The 16145-nt window shown below is 44.5% G+C and overlaps 1 protein-coding gene across 2 annotated transcripts in view; it reads right to left on the bottom strand.

The window, feature by feature from the left end:
* Positions 1 to 2571: 2571 nt before the first annotated feature.
* Positions 2572 to 16145, bottom strand: part of MMD2 (monocyte to macrophage differentiation associated 2) — a 34946-nt gene continuing 21372 nt past the window's right edge. For both annotated transcript variants that reach the window (XM_079954022.1, XM_079954023.1), the window contains 6 exons: positions 11800 to 11881; positions 11132 to 11292; positions 9167 to 9241; positions 7691 to 7792; positions 5709 to 5778; positions 2572 to 3062 (listed from right to left, as the gene is read on the bottom strand). In XM_079954022.1, the coding sequence (XP_079810148.1) occupies positions 2859 to 3062; positions 5709 to 5778; positions 7691 to 7792; positions 9167 to 9241; positions 11132 to 11292; positions 11800 to 11881 (694 nt within the window). In that variant the 3' untranslated portion in view covers positions 2572 to 2858. The remainder of the gene's footprint in view (positions 3063 to 5708; positions 5779 to 7690; positions 7793 to 9166; positions 9242 to 11131; positions 11293 to 11799; positions 11882 to 16145) is intronic.

Here is a 16145-nt window from a genome sequence, read left to right on the forward strand (position 1 = left end):
AAGGAACTTGCTAGCACTAGTTAGAAAGGATATTAATAAACAATATATCCTCTCCTACCACCCTGAACGTTCCCACACACAGCAACGGAGGCAGCAATGCCAGTTGCCAGAAGCCACGGGAGGGGAGAGCCAGAAAGGGCTCTTGGGTTCGAATCCTGGGTTTCCCACTGGGTCATCTGGCTGTCCCCTGGGAGAGCAAGATGCTAAACCAGGTGGACCATTGGCCTGATCCACCAGGCACTTCTTATGCCCTCCATGTGCCTTTGAAAGTTGCAGCAGATCCTGGGATCCTTCATGGAGAAGGAGCAGCTATCTGGACTCAGCATTTGGTCCTTTGAAATAGAGAGGCGAGCAATTCTGGAACCATCTGAGTAACAATTTAAAAAGCAAATTTGATTCTCCAGCCTCTCCACGTGTCTCAATTATGTTGGATGGGTGTGTGTGTGCGCTTCGGGGTAGGGCTAGATGTTTAGTCTGTTTACACTTTAACATTATTGCCTTCCATTTAGTCCGTAAGAGTTAAAAATATAAGTTATTGGTGTGGTTTTTTAAAAGGTATTCCTCTAATATTTTGGAAGCAGAATTAGAAAAGACCTGAATTTCAAAGAACATCGAAATTTGCTGTTTTGCTGAATTTCCTGTGGCATTTCAGCACCATCTGATGAAGGCCCCCTCTGCACCAAAAATGACGCTTTTTAAGCAGCCGTGGCTTCACCCCAAAATATCCTGGGAGTTGTAGTTTGTTAAGGGTGCTGAGAGTTGTTGGGCGACCTCTGGTCTCCTCCCGGAGCTCCAATTCCCAGATTTGGTTTAACAATCTATCCCTTTTCCGAGGGAACTCTGGGAATTGTAGTGCTCGGAGGGGAGCAGGGCTTGCCCAACAATTCTCAGCACCCTTAACAAACTAGAGTTCCCAGGATTTTCTGGGAGAAGCCGTGACTGCTTAAAGTGGGGTACTACTGCTTTAAAAGAATAGTGCGGATGGGGCCTAAGATTAGATACAGGTCAGTGAAAATGGGCTGAGACGACTATGAGACAGGATCTCTCTCTTCCTTTTGCAGCGAAGGAAGGAAGATCCCTTCTGAACCCCAGAAGCTTTTAACACATTGCTCTGCAGTTTACATGGCTTGATTCAAAGTACCTTAAAGTGAACAGCACAAAAGTGCTCTGAAATGCGTTAGGTCTTTTTCTTTCTTTCTTTCCTGCCAGATATTCTGCAAGATCTTCCACAAGAAACTGTGGAACGAAAGGAATGGCAAGAGCGTCTAAGATTTGATGGCTTCAAGATCCCAGTGTAACTTTGGCTGGTGGCAACTAACGGCACAGTGCTGGTCCTTTTAACAGCTGCCAAGCCAAACCCTCAATTTCTGAAGAAGTGTGCATGCACACGAAAGCTTATACCCAGAACAAACTTAGTTGGTCTCTAAGGTGCTACTGGACAACGTTTTTATTTTATTTTTTTATTTTGACTACGTCAGACCAACACGGCTACCTACCTGAACCTCAATTTCTCAGTTTCAATCTTTGCAGGATTAAAGTCCCGGGAAGTTCTGCTTCTATCCCAGACAGCCTTTTGCAGAAATCGCTCCTGCTACCCCAAAGGAAGCTTCTTTCTATCTCATCGGACTCTCAGCTCATCTGCCCCAGTATTGCCCAGTCTGGCTGTCCTTCCCATCAGCTGGTATCCTTTTTCTAACTGGAGATTGAACCAGAGAACTGAGCCAGGGACTCTCTGCACCCGAATTCAGGTGCTCTTGCCACTAGGCTAAAGACCCTGACCTCTTCGACCATGAAGGCTATATAGAATGATGACTTCTTCATTTTTGTAAAATGTTAACTCTAAGACTTAGTTTTCATAGTGGTGGGAAGCGGGTCAGGGCTCTGCTGCTTCCAGTGATGGAATGTTCTTCCATATCCCTGCACATAGAAACAAAATCTGTCAAGGAGAAAGCCAGGCACAGCACTTTTTCTCCTGACAAACTTGTTTTCTATGTACAGACGGCTTTTTCAAATGGTCCTGTCGCCAGAGTTCATGCAATCCAAAAGGGCATATCATTTAATCTCCTGCCTATTAGAAGCAAGTTTAGGCAATGTATTTATGACTGTATCCCGCAACTGACGGGCAACAGATTCTTAGCCCTTTCACACCTTTTCCCGTAGTCATTCGTCACATTCAGGAGTCGCCAAGGCAAACATTCCTGTTTCCATCGAAAGATGTGGAAACGGCTCAGCTGAAGATGTCATTTCAAAGTCTGCAACATCCAGACAAAAGTTGGCGATTCAGATTTCTGTGGTCTCCAAAAAACTAGCCTAAGCATTTGACTGTCTGGCCCTTGATTGTCCCTGCTGTGACATCACAGCAGCTAAGCCAATTGCAGCCAGAAAGGGAGGGGCAGATTTTTGTGTGTTTGTAGGAAATGAGAATGCAACTAGTCAGTTATGATGGACCCTTTGCAGACTGGTATTCATGTAAATCTCCTGTCAGCTTCCTATTCGGTTTCCTTGCTACCAGTTTGTGTCAACGAACACTTAGGACCACAAGGGCAGACACGCCTCCAGAGGCCTGTTTATCTCCCTCCCCCCTTGCCTTTTCAAGAATATCCATTAATTGTTCGCTTCATTACAAAACCCTTGCCTAAAAACACTGATTTATAAAAATAAGAATAGAAAAAAACAACCCTTGGGGCTTGGGCAAGTTTGGCCAAGGAAATAATACTCAAGACCACCATTTCCCATCAGGAGAAGGAGGAATCAGCACAGGGTCCACGTCTCCCAAGGGCGAACCGAAGGACGAGAGTCTGTTGGAAGGCTCCCCAAAATCCCTGGCGCCTCCAAATTCTCCTCCTTAAGGCACCTGTCTACCTGGAGGTTTCTGCCTCGACATCGCCTGGCTGATAGAGGTACCTCCAGATGGCGTAATAGTGGGTGCCAGCTCCCAGCGCCACGAAGAGGTGCCAGATGGCATGGGCGAAGGGGATGCGCCCGTCGCTCTTGAAGAAGACAGTGCCCAAGCAGTAGAAAAAGCCACCAGTCACCAGCTCTGAAAGGCCGTCCGTGTTGGGCTGCAACAGGCAAGTATAAAGAAAGGCCAGCGGTCAGTGATCAGGTGGCAGAATCCAGGGAGCACAGCCACGAGCCCCTCCTAAATAATTATTATTATTTAGGGGAGTTTTTAATGTCTGATGCTGTATTGTTTTTAATATGCAGTTGGAAGCCGCCCAGAGTGGCTGGGGAAACCCAGCCAGAGGGGCAGGGTATAAATAATAAATTATTATTATTATTATTATTATTATTATTATTATTAAGCATCCCTATTTTCCAGGGACTGTCCCAGATTTACATAAACCGTCCCGGTTTCTGATTTGATCCCAGAATGTCCCACTTTTCCTTAGGACGTCCCTATTTTCATCGGAAGGTATGGAGTTATGTGACCCTCCCCCCAAGCTGAGAAAATAAGTCACGGCCTTTAGAAGACATCTGAAGGCAGCTCTGTATAGGGAAGGTTTTTTAAATGCTTCATGTTTTATTATGTTTTTATATACAGTCGTACCTTGGTTTTCGAACTGCTTAGTTCTCAAAGGTTTTGGCTCCTGGACGCCGCAAACCCGGAAGTGACTGTTCCAGTTCGCGAACTGTTTTTGGAAGCTGAACATCCGTCGGGGCTTCCGCGGCTTCTGATTGGCTGCAGGAGGTTCCTGCAGCCAATCAGAAGCCGCGCTCTGCTTTCTGAATGTTTTGGAAGTCAAACGGACTTCTGGAACGGATTCCGTTCGACTTCCAAGGTACGACTGTATATTGGCAGCCTCCCAGACTCACTGGGACAACCCAGTCAGATGGGCAGGGTATAAATATTCTTATTATTATTATTATTGAATAGGACGTCCCTATTTTCATCAGATACATGTTGGAGAGTATGGAGAAATGAGAAGTGGCAGCTGCTTCCGGGTTTAGGCAAGATCCTGCGAGAACCCCATGAAATTCTGGGGAACTCTTATGAGATCTTGTCATGGGCTGGCACTTTCACATTTTGCCTCAGGTGGTGAAACAGAACAGGCCTTGCCTGGGCACGGGCACCTCTGAGCACCTTCGCTGGGTGCTAGACGTTACGAGGAAAAACGCAGGACTCTCAGCCTCACGTAACGTGAATCTTATTTGTTTAATGCATTTATATCCCACCATTCTCCCTACGTTTCCGAGCACAATTCAAAGTGTTGGTGCTGACCTTGAAAGCCCTAAACGGCCTCAGCCCAGTAGACCTGAAGGAGCGTCTCCACCCCCATCGTTCTGCCCGGACACGGAGGTCCAGCTCTGAGGGCCTTTTGGCTGTTCCCTCCCTGTGAGAAGCCAAGTTACAGGAAAACAGGCAGAGGGCCTTCTCGGTGGTGGCGCCCTCCCTGTGGAACACCCTCCCATCAGACATCAAGGAGATAAACAACTATCTGATGTTTAGAAGACACCTGAAGTCAGCCCTGCTTAGGGAAGTTTTTTTTAATCTATTCTCAACTGCAATTGCTATCTCAGGCGTCCATTTTTTTCTTTTTTCTTTTTTTTTATAATAATTTTTATTAATTTTCCAATATTAAAACAAAACAACATAGAAACATCAACAAAATGCATTAAATTTACGGCATGTAATGCCCTAAGAGAAAATATTATGAAAATGATTTACAGGTGGTACATGACTCCAGTCAAGCTTGCGAAGATTTATCATCTGCCCAATAATAAATGCTGGAAATGTAATGAGATTGAAGGTACCTTCTTTCACCTTTGGTGGACCTGCCCAAAGATTAAAGCCTTTTGGGAAATGATTTATAATGAAATTAAGAAGGTACTTAAATGTACTTTTTATAAGAAACCAGAGGCATTTCTCTTGGGCATGGTCAGCCAATTGGTGTCAAGGAAGGATAAGATTTTTTTTATGTACGCCACTACAGCAGCAAGGATCCTTTTAGCAAAGTACTGGAAGACGCAAGAACTACCCACACTGGAAGAATGGCAGACGAAAGTGATTGATTTTATGGGATTGGCAGAAATGACTGGCAGAATCCGTGACCAAGAGAAAGAGACGGTGGAGGAAGATTGGAAGAAGTTTAAAGTATATCTTAAGAACTGTTACAAAATTGAGGAGTGTTAAAATGTCAAGGGGAAGGAAGATGCAGAATTACAGCTGAAATTGTTTGATGATTTAAGGGGAAATTGAGAAAGATAATAAGTTTAAATTGGCAAAAAGGGTTGCTGAAAAATTGTAAAATAAGGATGCAAAAAGGGTGAGGTATGGGGAAGTCCGAGAAAGGAGGCTTATGAAAATGAGGTTGAGAAATTATATTTGTGTGTTTGCCTGCATTTTTTTCTGCACAATGCTGAATCATTTGCTTTATCTATTTCCTGTCTATGTAAGAGCGCTGAATTGAATTTTGGCCAGTAGTGGAGACAGTAGTGGAGAAAGAAATAAACAACTATCTGATGTTTAGAAGACACCTGAAAGCAGCCCTGTTTAGGGAAGTTTTTAATGACTGATGTTTTAATGTATTTTTAATCTTTTGTTAGAAGCCGCCCAGAGCGGCTGGGGAAACCCAGCCAGGTGGGCGTGGTATAAATATAATTTTTTTATTATTATTATATTGTTATCCCTCTGCCCCAGCTTGAAATGAAAGGACAGGACCATAAGTGCAAAATCAGTGCACTGCACTCTATCCCAGGTAACGTACCATGGAGAGAATGACCACCGCAGGAAGGAACCCCATGATGACGTAGCACACCAGCTCCACCAACTTGTATCTGGAAAAAAGGAAAGCAACTTTCCATCATTTCCCCCACAATTAAAAACAGGAGGCATACATAAGGGACAAAAATCTGGGCTTGCGAAAAGTATTTCATTCCACAAGGGGGTGCTGTAAGCCAACTTTGCGCCAGCTGTAGATCAACGCATCGATTTACCCAGAGCTAAACTCTGCTTTTCAGCTAGTGATTTGAAAAGGTATTCCAAAACACGTTTGCTGTTTCACAATTTATTATTATTATTTGCTTATATAATAACAGGCCCACCAAGTGTCCCTATTTTCCAGGGACGGTCCCAGATTTACAGAAGCCGTCCTGGTTTCTGATTTGATTCTGGAATGTCCCGCTTTTGTTTAGGACATCCCTATTTTCACCAGAGAAATGTTGGAGGGTATGCAACAGCTGCAGGGACGCAGGTGGCGCTGTGGGTTAAAGCCTCAGCGCCTAGGACTTGCCGATCGAAAGGTCGGCGGTTCGAATCCCTGCGGCGGGGTGCGCTCCTGCTGCTCGGTCCCAGCGCCTGCCAACCTAGCAGTTCGAAAGCACCTCCGGGTGCAAGTAGATAAATAGGGACCGCTTACCAGCGGGAAGGTAAACGGCGTTTCCGTGTGCGGCTCTGGCTCGCCAGAGCAGCGATGTCACGCTGGCCACGTGACCCGGAAGTGTCTCCGGACAGCGCTGGCCCCTGGCCTCTTAAGTGAGATGGGCGCACAACCCCAGAGTCTGTCAAGACTGGCCCGTACGGGCAGGGGTACCTTTACCTTTACCTATGCAACAGCTGCAGGAATTTATGTACAGGTTGGGGGGTCGGGTTGCCCCTCTAGCAGATATCATGCACATGCAGCCCACTACCAACATCAGCACTGTCACTTTTGTGACTTTTGTGATTTCTCCCCACAAAATATTGCATGATGTAACCGTGATGTATGAGTGATGTAGTTTGGGGGGGTGTAACATGGGGATTAGCAGCTAATAAAAGTTTGGGTTCTCTTTTGTTGGGAGCTTCCATCTTGTTCCACCTGGTGGCAGGTGGGAGTCCTGTCGCAACAGTCTTCAATGAAGACCAAGCCTACTGGCTGCTGTTTTGCTCTGGTACTCCTGGCTGGCGTCCTTGTTTTTTGTCCAAGGGAGCCCTCAGATTTCTCCGTTAACACTCCCGAGTAGGAGCGCCTGAGGCCGAGTTGGCCCTACTCCTTCAAGTAGCCAAGGGGCCAGGGGCATAGAGCATGGAGAACTGTAGTCTAACAACATCTGGAGGTTTTCCTTTTCCTTTTTTGTAATATTTTTTATTAGGTTTCCATTTTACATAGTTAAAGCACAACCTTATTTTAACTCATGGGTCTTTGCTCCTATGAGCTAATCGACTTCCCTCCCTCCTGCTTCATGTTTACCATAATTCCATTCTGCGTCATAGCATTTATACTTTTTTCCTATTTGTATTTCATTCATCTCCATTGTCACAACATTAAATGAATATATAAAAAGGTATCTGGTCTTATTTCGCTTTCAATCCGATTTTAAGCTGTATTTTAGTCGATCGTTGAATTTTATGTCTTAATATATTATATATTTTGATATTAGCCACCCTTGAGCCCGGTTCTGGCCAGGGAGGGTGGGATATAAATTATTATTATTATTATTATTATTATTATTATTATTATTATTATTATTCAGAAGGACTGCTGCCTTGTTGGTAGCCATCAATAGCCTAATCCATGAATCTTCTTTTAAAGCCATCTAAAACGGTGGCCATCACTGCCTCATGTGGGAAGGAGTTCTGCAGACTAACTCCATGCTGCGCAAAGAAACCTGGGACCTTCTGCGTGCAAAGGATTTCTGCCCTGTCACTGTGCCTCCCCCCTTCTTGTCGGCACTCAGCGCCCTGGGGGGGCATATCGAGGTTTCGACTCACCGTTCATGGAAAAAGAAAACGTAGATGGTCCCGACGGAGGCCATGATCCAAATGATCCAGCGCATGTGGGAAGCCCAGGGTCCCAACTCCCGCAGATTCAGCCTGGGAGAAGAACAGAGACCATTGAGTGCTTGAGAGAAACAGGAGCCTGGAAAGGGGAAGAGAAAGAGACAAACACATACGAGGAAACACACAATTCCAGAACAGCGAAGGAGGAGGGAGGTGGGACTGCAATGCTTACCTATGGACATTATTATTATTATTATTATTAATATACTGCCCTATTCCCAGAGGTCTCAGGGCAGTTCACAGAATAAAATCAATATATAAAACCAAAAAATAGATAATCAAAATAAAAACAACAACTCAAAAACACACACACACACACACACCCCATTTTAAAAGGGCATAGGATGTCATACAGGTCAGCCAAGGGCCTGGTTGAAAAGGGACATTTTTGCCTGGCGCCTTTGTTATACACCTTCCCTGGGGAGAGCATTCCACAGACAGGGAGCTACTGCAGAGAAGGCCCTGTTCTCATGTTGCCACCCTCTGGACATCTTGTGGAGGAGGCACATGAAGAAGGGCCTCAAAAGATGATCTCAGGGTTCAGGTTGGTTCATATGGGAAGAGGCAATTCTTGAGGTATTGTGGTCCTGAGTCGCTTAAGGCTTAAAGGTCTGAGTCGCTTAAGGTCAAACCCAGCACTTTGAATTGAGCCTGAAAACTGATTAGTAGCCGGTGCAGTTAGACCAGGATCGGTGCAATATGCTCAAACCGTCTTGCTCTGGTGAGCAACCTGGGTGCTGAATTCTGCACTAGCTGAAGTTTCCAAACCGTCTTCAGAGGCTTAAGATGGGGATCATGTGGGTGGCTTCATGAAATAATAACAAATATTATATCTATTATTATTACACACGTATAGGCCAGTGTTTTTCAACCTTTTTTGGGCAAAGGCACACTTGTTTCATGAAAAAAATCACGAGGCACACCACCATTAGAAAATGTTAAAAAATTTAACTCTGTGCCTATATTGACTATATATAAAGTAATTCTCTTGAATAGGAATCAAATAAACACAAAGAAAGTATTTTATAATTACTTTATTATGAAATAGTAAATAAACAGAAATATGAAAAATTATAAAATACTTTATTTTTAAATCTTTCGAATTTTTCAATTTTTCCCACGGCACACCAGGCAACATCTCGCGGCACACTAGTGTGCCGCGGAACAGTGGTTGAAAAACACGGGTATAGGCCGTTTATCCCCCAAGGACCTCAAGGTGGCGCTACATGGTTCTCCTCCCTCTCCATTTAACCCCCACAACAATCCTGCGAAGTAGGTTAGGCTGTGAAGGCAGTGACTTGCCCTAGGCTTGAACCTTGGTCTCCTAGTCCAGTACTCTAACCACTACACCACACTGCCCCTCTTCAAGTTTCTGAAAGGCTGGGTAGACAGCTTGCGAGAACTCACCAAGGGGCGTAGGAGGCAGCTATGAAGAAGTAGATGACCATTCTGTCAAACATGTGCAAGCAATGCTCCACAGTCCTGCAGAAGAGAGAGAGAGAAAGAAAGAACACTGTTTCATACAGGTGTGGTGGGGTCAGTCTGGATGATACCTAGGGGTCCCTTCCAAACTTCTGATCCTGTGCAGGTGAGGCTACATTAACAGGAAAACCAGCCAGACAAGCGCCACCATTTCCATGTCCAAATGAGTTGCCATGGAGACAAATGGGCTGGCCTTTCCCCACCTCACCTGTGTGGGATGTGATACATAAGTAACAGTCAAGTACAGCATTCCTTGTTTTCCTAGAGTGGACATGCGGGGGAATGTTTGGTCCAGCCAGTCGAAAACTTCCTGTTTCCTCCTGGCCTGTGTTGGCATGCAGAGGGTCGCAAGGCCAGCTGGCTAGCCCCAGCTGGGTCGTCTCCTTCCAGCCGTCCCGCTGCGAAGACCCATCAGCCTCTGCTCCGACGTAAATCAGTGACTCAGGCTTCAAAGCCAGGGCACACTATAGCAGCAGAGCAAACTGGGCACACAGATTAGGTGTGAGGCTTGTGGAAGCATACTACAACTACGGATTTATTAATCATAAATCAGGACAAAGAAACATGTCGTCTCTCTTTGTCTTCTCAGAGAGACAGAGAAAAACAAAAGCTATACAAACAACGGAAGTTCCCAGCAAGCTGTGCTGGTATGTAAACAGACATGTGACATGCAACAGTTCCATGTCTGCAACGAAGGGTGGAATGGAATTTTCCAACAGCCTGGAGCATCCTTCCTCTTGCATGTGACTAGAGGTGGGCGTGACCTTACCTGTCCAGGTAACAACAGGACAAGGCACACAGCACACTCTCTCTCTTTTGACTTCCTCCATCGTTGGAGCAGCTTTTTAGCCAGAGGTGCTCTGTTGGCTTCCAGAGGACACTGGGATTGTCCCCATATAGGATAGATCCACATGTATATACTCAGTGGCATAGCGTGGGGGGTGCAGGGGGGGCCGGCCGCACCGGGTGCAACATCTGGGGGTTAGGGTTAGGGGGCGCAAATCCACGGGTTAGGGGGCGCAAATCCACGGGTTAGGGCGTGCAAATTACTTGCCTTGCCCCGGGTGCTGACAACCCACGCTACACCACTGTATATACTTTGTAACTAAGTCTGCCTTCTGGGATCCAACTGTGAACTGATGATGTGAGTAAACTTCTTTTATATACTTTATACAAGATTGTGGCGTGTTCATTCTTTTAAGAGGGATATAAGGGGACTTAAAGGCAAAGGGACCCCTGACCATTAGGTCCAGTTGTGGACGACTCTGGGGTTGCGGCGCTCATCTTGCTTTACTGGCCGAGGGAGCCGGCGTACAGCTTCTGGGTCATGTGGCCAGCATGACTAAGCCGCTTCTGGCAAACCAGAGCAGCACATGGAAACGCCGTTTACCTTCCTGCCCGAGCGGTACCACTTGCACTTTGATGTGCTTTCGAACTCCTAGGTTGGCAGGAGCTGGGACTGAACAATGGGAGCTCACCCCGTTGCGGAGATTCGAACTGCCGACCTTCTGATTGGCAAGTCCTAGGCTCTGTGGTTTAACCCACGGCGCCATCCACGTCCCATAAGGGGACTTACCAGGAACCTAATATTGAGAGGCTTAAACAAGCCTGCAATCTGCTATCTGCAGAATGTAAAACTCTGCTAAGTTATAGAACTTGCTAGCACAAGTTAGGAAGGATATTAATAAACAATATATCCTCTCCTGTCTCCCTGAACATTTCCACAACCTGGCCGGCTGCTACGCCATCCTAGGATGGAGATCAAGGGGCCAAGGTGGGCTTTCTGCTTGCTGCTGGAAGCTGGAGAGGCAAGAGGCCTGCCTTGCTCAAAGGGCAAGCGAGCTCCATCGCCGCCATTGCCTGCCCTTGCACCGCAGACGTCAGAGTTACCGCAAGTGGCTTTTCTTCCAGGAGATGGTGTGGAAGATGGTGGAGACGATGAACAAGCCAGACAGCCCAAAGCCGTAGATCCAGGCGGAGATGGTCTCCCAGGGGTTGTCCGAAAGGACGTGAAGGATGGAGCTCCCCAGGATGCTGGGAATGATCCAGAACTGAGAAGGAAGGGAAGGGAAGGGAATGTCTTTATTTCCCCCTTGAACTGGCCACAACTAGCAGATTTCTCTCTCTCTTTTAAAAAAATATTTTTATTAAACAATTTCAACATAACAATTTATCAATCCAAATATTCAATTACATTTTTCTTTTCGTTGGTATTTTGTTATCTTTCCATTTTTGGGCTAGTAATATTCTAGCCACTGTTGTCGCATACATGAATAACGTTTTCTGCTCTTTTGGCAAGTCTTGTCCTGTAACGCCTAGCTAGAAAGCTTCTGGCCTTTTTAACAAATGTTATATTCAACATTTTTTTCATTTCATTGTGAATCATTTCCTAAAACCTTTTGATTATTTTACAATTCCACCACATGTGAAAAATCGTGCCTTCTTTTTCTTTACACTTATATTGAACCGCCCTGAGATCTATGGATAAAGAGCAGTAAACAAATTTAATATCATCATCAACAACAACCACAACAACAACAACAACAACAACAACTCACAGCATGTGTGGCGCAATTGGCTGCATGTTCATATTCTGTGGGCTGGTACCTTCGGTTGGGCGGCACTCTGTGGTTCATAAACCTTGAAGGAGGAGAGATGGAGAAGAGAGGCAGAAGTTCAGCAAACAGGCTGGTCTGCAAGTAACAGTCTGAATCTCACTAGAATGATGGATACAAAAACTATGCAGAAATGGCAAAACCTACAAGAAGAATAAGAAATCAAGGTAACAAACTTTTTTTATAAAAGAGTGTAAATGGTTTATTGAATATGTACAGACAAATTGTAAACAGATAAAAAACACTGGAAGGATTATTGTAATAACTTGCAGTTACATAAGAGTATATATTTAAAGGAGGTAAATAAATGAGTAAGTTAACTGAATCTGGATACGCAGAAGATATTAAAAATAAATTTAAGGAACCACAGAAAGAGGGGAAAGGAAGTCAAGTTTTGAAATGTCAAAATGAGTGTAAAGTCAGTGAAATGAATATATCTGAAAAGTATAAATGATTTTTTTTATTAAAAAAAACCCCACTAGAATGGATTCTTTGCCCACCCTCATGAGAAACAATCACTAATAATAGTAATAGTAATAAAATACCAATTATATTTAAGTTAGTTCTTATAATTAATATTTATTTATTGCTAAATTTGCTGGTTGTAATGTATGTGTTGTTTTTTGAAAGCTTCTCTAAATTTTTATTTTCTATATAAATATTACATACATGCCAAAAAAAAGAGTACAGTTATACAAATAATACAGGTTACCGAATACCAAAAAGCTACTAACAAGGAAAAAAATACAAAAAATAAGAAAATGATACATATTGAAAAGAAAAAGAAATAAAGAAAGAAGAGATTTTTTTTAAAAAAAGTCAAAAGGAAAATAGAAGTTGTTGACTTCCTTTGACCACTATACAGTTTATACGATAACATATCTTTAGTTGTCTGTAATCATTTTGCATTAATTAACTTGCAACATTTTAAGCAAAGAAACCAAACACATGCATAAAAATTTATAATGTTTATTTATGTATGTGTTTGGTTTCTTTACTTAAAATATTGTAAGTTGCTTTGGTGGGGTGAGGAGAGAGCAACTGATTTAATAAATATGGACAAAGGACATTGGGTATACTGTAATAGACAATTTTCATCTTGGGAAAAGTTATGGAGGGAAGACTTAAAGTTTACAGCGTGCTGTACGTTGAAAGAAAACTATACGAAAATTATTTGGCGATCACTCGTAGCCAAGTAAGATTGTCTTCCATAAACACAGTTTTAACAATGAGTCGATGTACCGTTGGCACCTACAAGGTTAGCAAAAATGTATCGAACTGCTACCAGTATATGTTGGAAATGTAAAGAAGGAGAAGGCACTTTCTACCACATGTGGTGGACATGCAAAATAACGAAAGCTTTCTGGGAAATGATATATAATGAGTTGAAAAAAATGTTCAAGATAACCTTTGTGGAAAAACCAGAAGCTTTTCTATTAGGAATTATAGGTGATGAAATACCAAAGGACTTTAAAAGACTATTTATGTATGTGACGACAACTGCAAGGATGCTTTTTGCCCAGAAATGGAAGGAAGACAAAGTCCCAACCAGAGAAGAATGGAAAATCAAGATGATGGACCATACTGAAATGGCAAATTAACCAAACAAGCCCCTGTGTTGCAAAGAGTACGTCAGCAATGTCTAGGCAACACGATGACCATGTACATACAGAATAGACAATCTTTATAGAATTCCTTCAAATCATAACAAGTACAAAATGAAATCTTTAGTCTCAAAGTCTCTGAAAATCTTTAAATGAAGCGGGGTACCAGAGTTAGTACGATGAAAGACAAGCTGTGTATTCCGAATATTGACTACTGTTTTGTAGAATTCTTCGTCAGCGTGGTGGCTATATTATTACATGAGCACTGTTCCACAGCATTTGATATTTTCATTTACATACATTCATTCAAAATAAGATGGGTTTATGAAGCAATTATATATCCTCCCACCACGCTGACGAAGAATTCTACGGAACAGTAGTCAATATCCAGAATCACTGTTCAGTGGTGGACATCATATTTGCTGAATACACAAAGCTTCACAGCTGGGCACCACAATTTAAGTTGACAAACTAGAAGGTGTGCAGAGGAGAGAGACCAAGATTATCAAGGTCCTGGAAGCCAAGCCTGATGAGGAGCAGTTGAAGGAGTAGCCTGGATGTTTAGCCTGGAGGAGACTGAGAGGAGATAGGATAGCCATCTTCAAATATCTCAAGGGCTCCTACATGGAAGATGGAGCCAGCTTCTTTTCTCCTGCTCTGGAGGATAGGACCCAAACCCATGGCTTCAAGTTACAAGAAAGGAGATTCCAACAAAACATACGGGGGGGGGGGACGTTTTGCCAGCAAGAGCCACTCAAGAATGGAACCGTCTCCCTTGGGAAGTGGTGGACTCTCCTTCCTTGGAGGTTGTTAGGTAGAGGTGGGATGGGCACCTGTCAGGGATGCTTTAGCTGAGATTCCCGCATTGCAGGGGTTGGACTGCATGACCCCTGGAGGTCCCTTTCAAGTCGACAATTCCATGACCTGTCCCCTGTTTACCTGGGCAAGACCTTCCCCCGTGGCTTCATTCATTGCATCGATAAGCTGTGCTTATCCCACCCTAGGACTTCTTGGAAAAAGGGGAGCTAGTTATTGTTGTTGAGTCGTTTAGTCGTGTCCGCCTCTTTGTGACCCCCAGGACCAGAGCATGCCAGGCACTCCTGTCACTCACTGCCTCCCTCATGCTGGTAGCTTCGAGAACACTGTCCAATCTTGTCCTCTGTCGTCCCCTTCTCCTTGTGCCCTCCATCTTTCTCAACATCAGGGTCTTTTCCAGGGAGTTTTCTCTTCTCGTGTGGTGGCCAAAGTATTGGAGCCTCAGCTTCAGGATCTGTCCTTCCAGTGAGCACTCAGGGCTGATTTCCTTCAGAATGGATCGGTTTGATCTTCTTGCAGTCCATGGGACTCTCAAGAGTCTCCTCCAGCACCAGAATTCAAAAGCATCCATTCTTTGGCGATCAGCCTTCTTGATGGTCCAGCTCTCACTTCCATACATCACTACTGGGAAAACCATAGCTTTAACTATACGGACCTTTGTTGGCAAGGTGATGTCTCTGCTTTTTAAGATGCTGTCTAGGTTTGTCATTGCTTTTTTCCCAAGAAGGGGAGCTTAAATGCATATAAATAAAAGAACAGTGTTTAGGGCTTTTTTTAAAAAATAAAAAAATAACCTCCTGTATGTTTCTGTGGAAACTGTGACATCACTCTGAAGCCCTGGGTGCCCAGGAGACACAGAAAGGATTTCATTTCCCCCACATCACCCAAATGGGGGGTTCCAGAGAGGCACCCAAGGTTGCCGGGCAACCGCAACAGGAGAATAATGTGCTGTTGTCTCAGAGCTATTTGCTGCACTGCGTGGAGGAGAAATGCTTTGAGGGGAGGCAGCCTGGAGGTCTCTTTGTGAACTGGGAACCTGGATCTGAGGGAGATGCGGGGCGTGGAATGGGATACATAAAGAGGCTTTGAGTTCCATCAGTGTCAATCTGTTTCCCCAAGCCTGGGGAAGCCAGCCCCCGAGTTTATTAATGGATTCCTTGACGCAGATGGGACCCTCAAGGCGGTTTACCGATCAATTGTTTCAAACCCACGCTTAGAAAAAGAAATTAATGTGGTCTTTGGGGTGACGCATAAAAACCCCATCAGCAAAATTCAACGTGGTTTGGCAGGGAGAGCGAGAAAAGCACACGAGACCAGGGGCAAGAGGGTCGACACACACACACACACAGCAACTCTCAGTTGTGGAGGTCAAAGGGGCCTGTTTTCGTTCCCTTCATTTCTTTCCGTATAAGCAATCTGGTGGAAATGTCTCTACCTGGTAACGAAAGGGACATAGTGAGAGGCCAGCTGAATGTAGTGAGGCAACTCTGGTGCCTCGGAGGGGACAAACCTGTTGCATTTCAGAAGAACACACGGAGAGGGGGATCCTGCCACCTGAATGAATTAAATTGAAATTGAAATACTTTATTGTCACTTGTACAACTTGTATAGGGATGCGGGTGGCACTGTGGATTAAACCACAGAGCCTAGGACTTGCCGATCAGAAGGTCGGTGGTTCGAATCCCCGCGACGGGGTGAGCTCCCATTGCTCGGTCCCTGCTCCTGCCCACATAGCAGTTCGGAAGCATGTCAAAGTGCAAGTAGATAAATAGGTACCGCTCTGGTGGGAAGGTAAACAGCGTTTCCATGCGCTGCTCTGGATCGCCAGCAGCGGCTTAGTCATGCTGGCCACATGACACGGAAACTGTA

The sequence above is a fragment of the Podarcis cretensis genome (assembly GCF_951804945.1).
Source record: "Podarcis cretensis genome assembly, chromosome: 14".
Classification (NCBI taxonomy): Eukaryota; Metazoa; Chordata; class Lepidosauria; order Squamata; family Lacertidae; genus Podarcis; species Podarcis cretensis.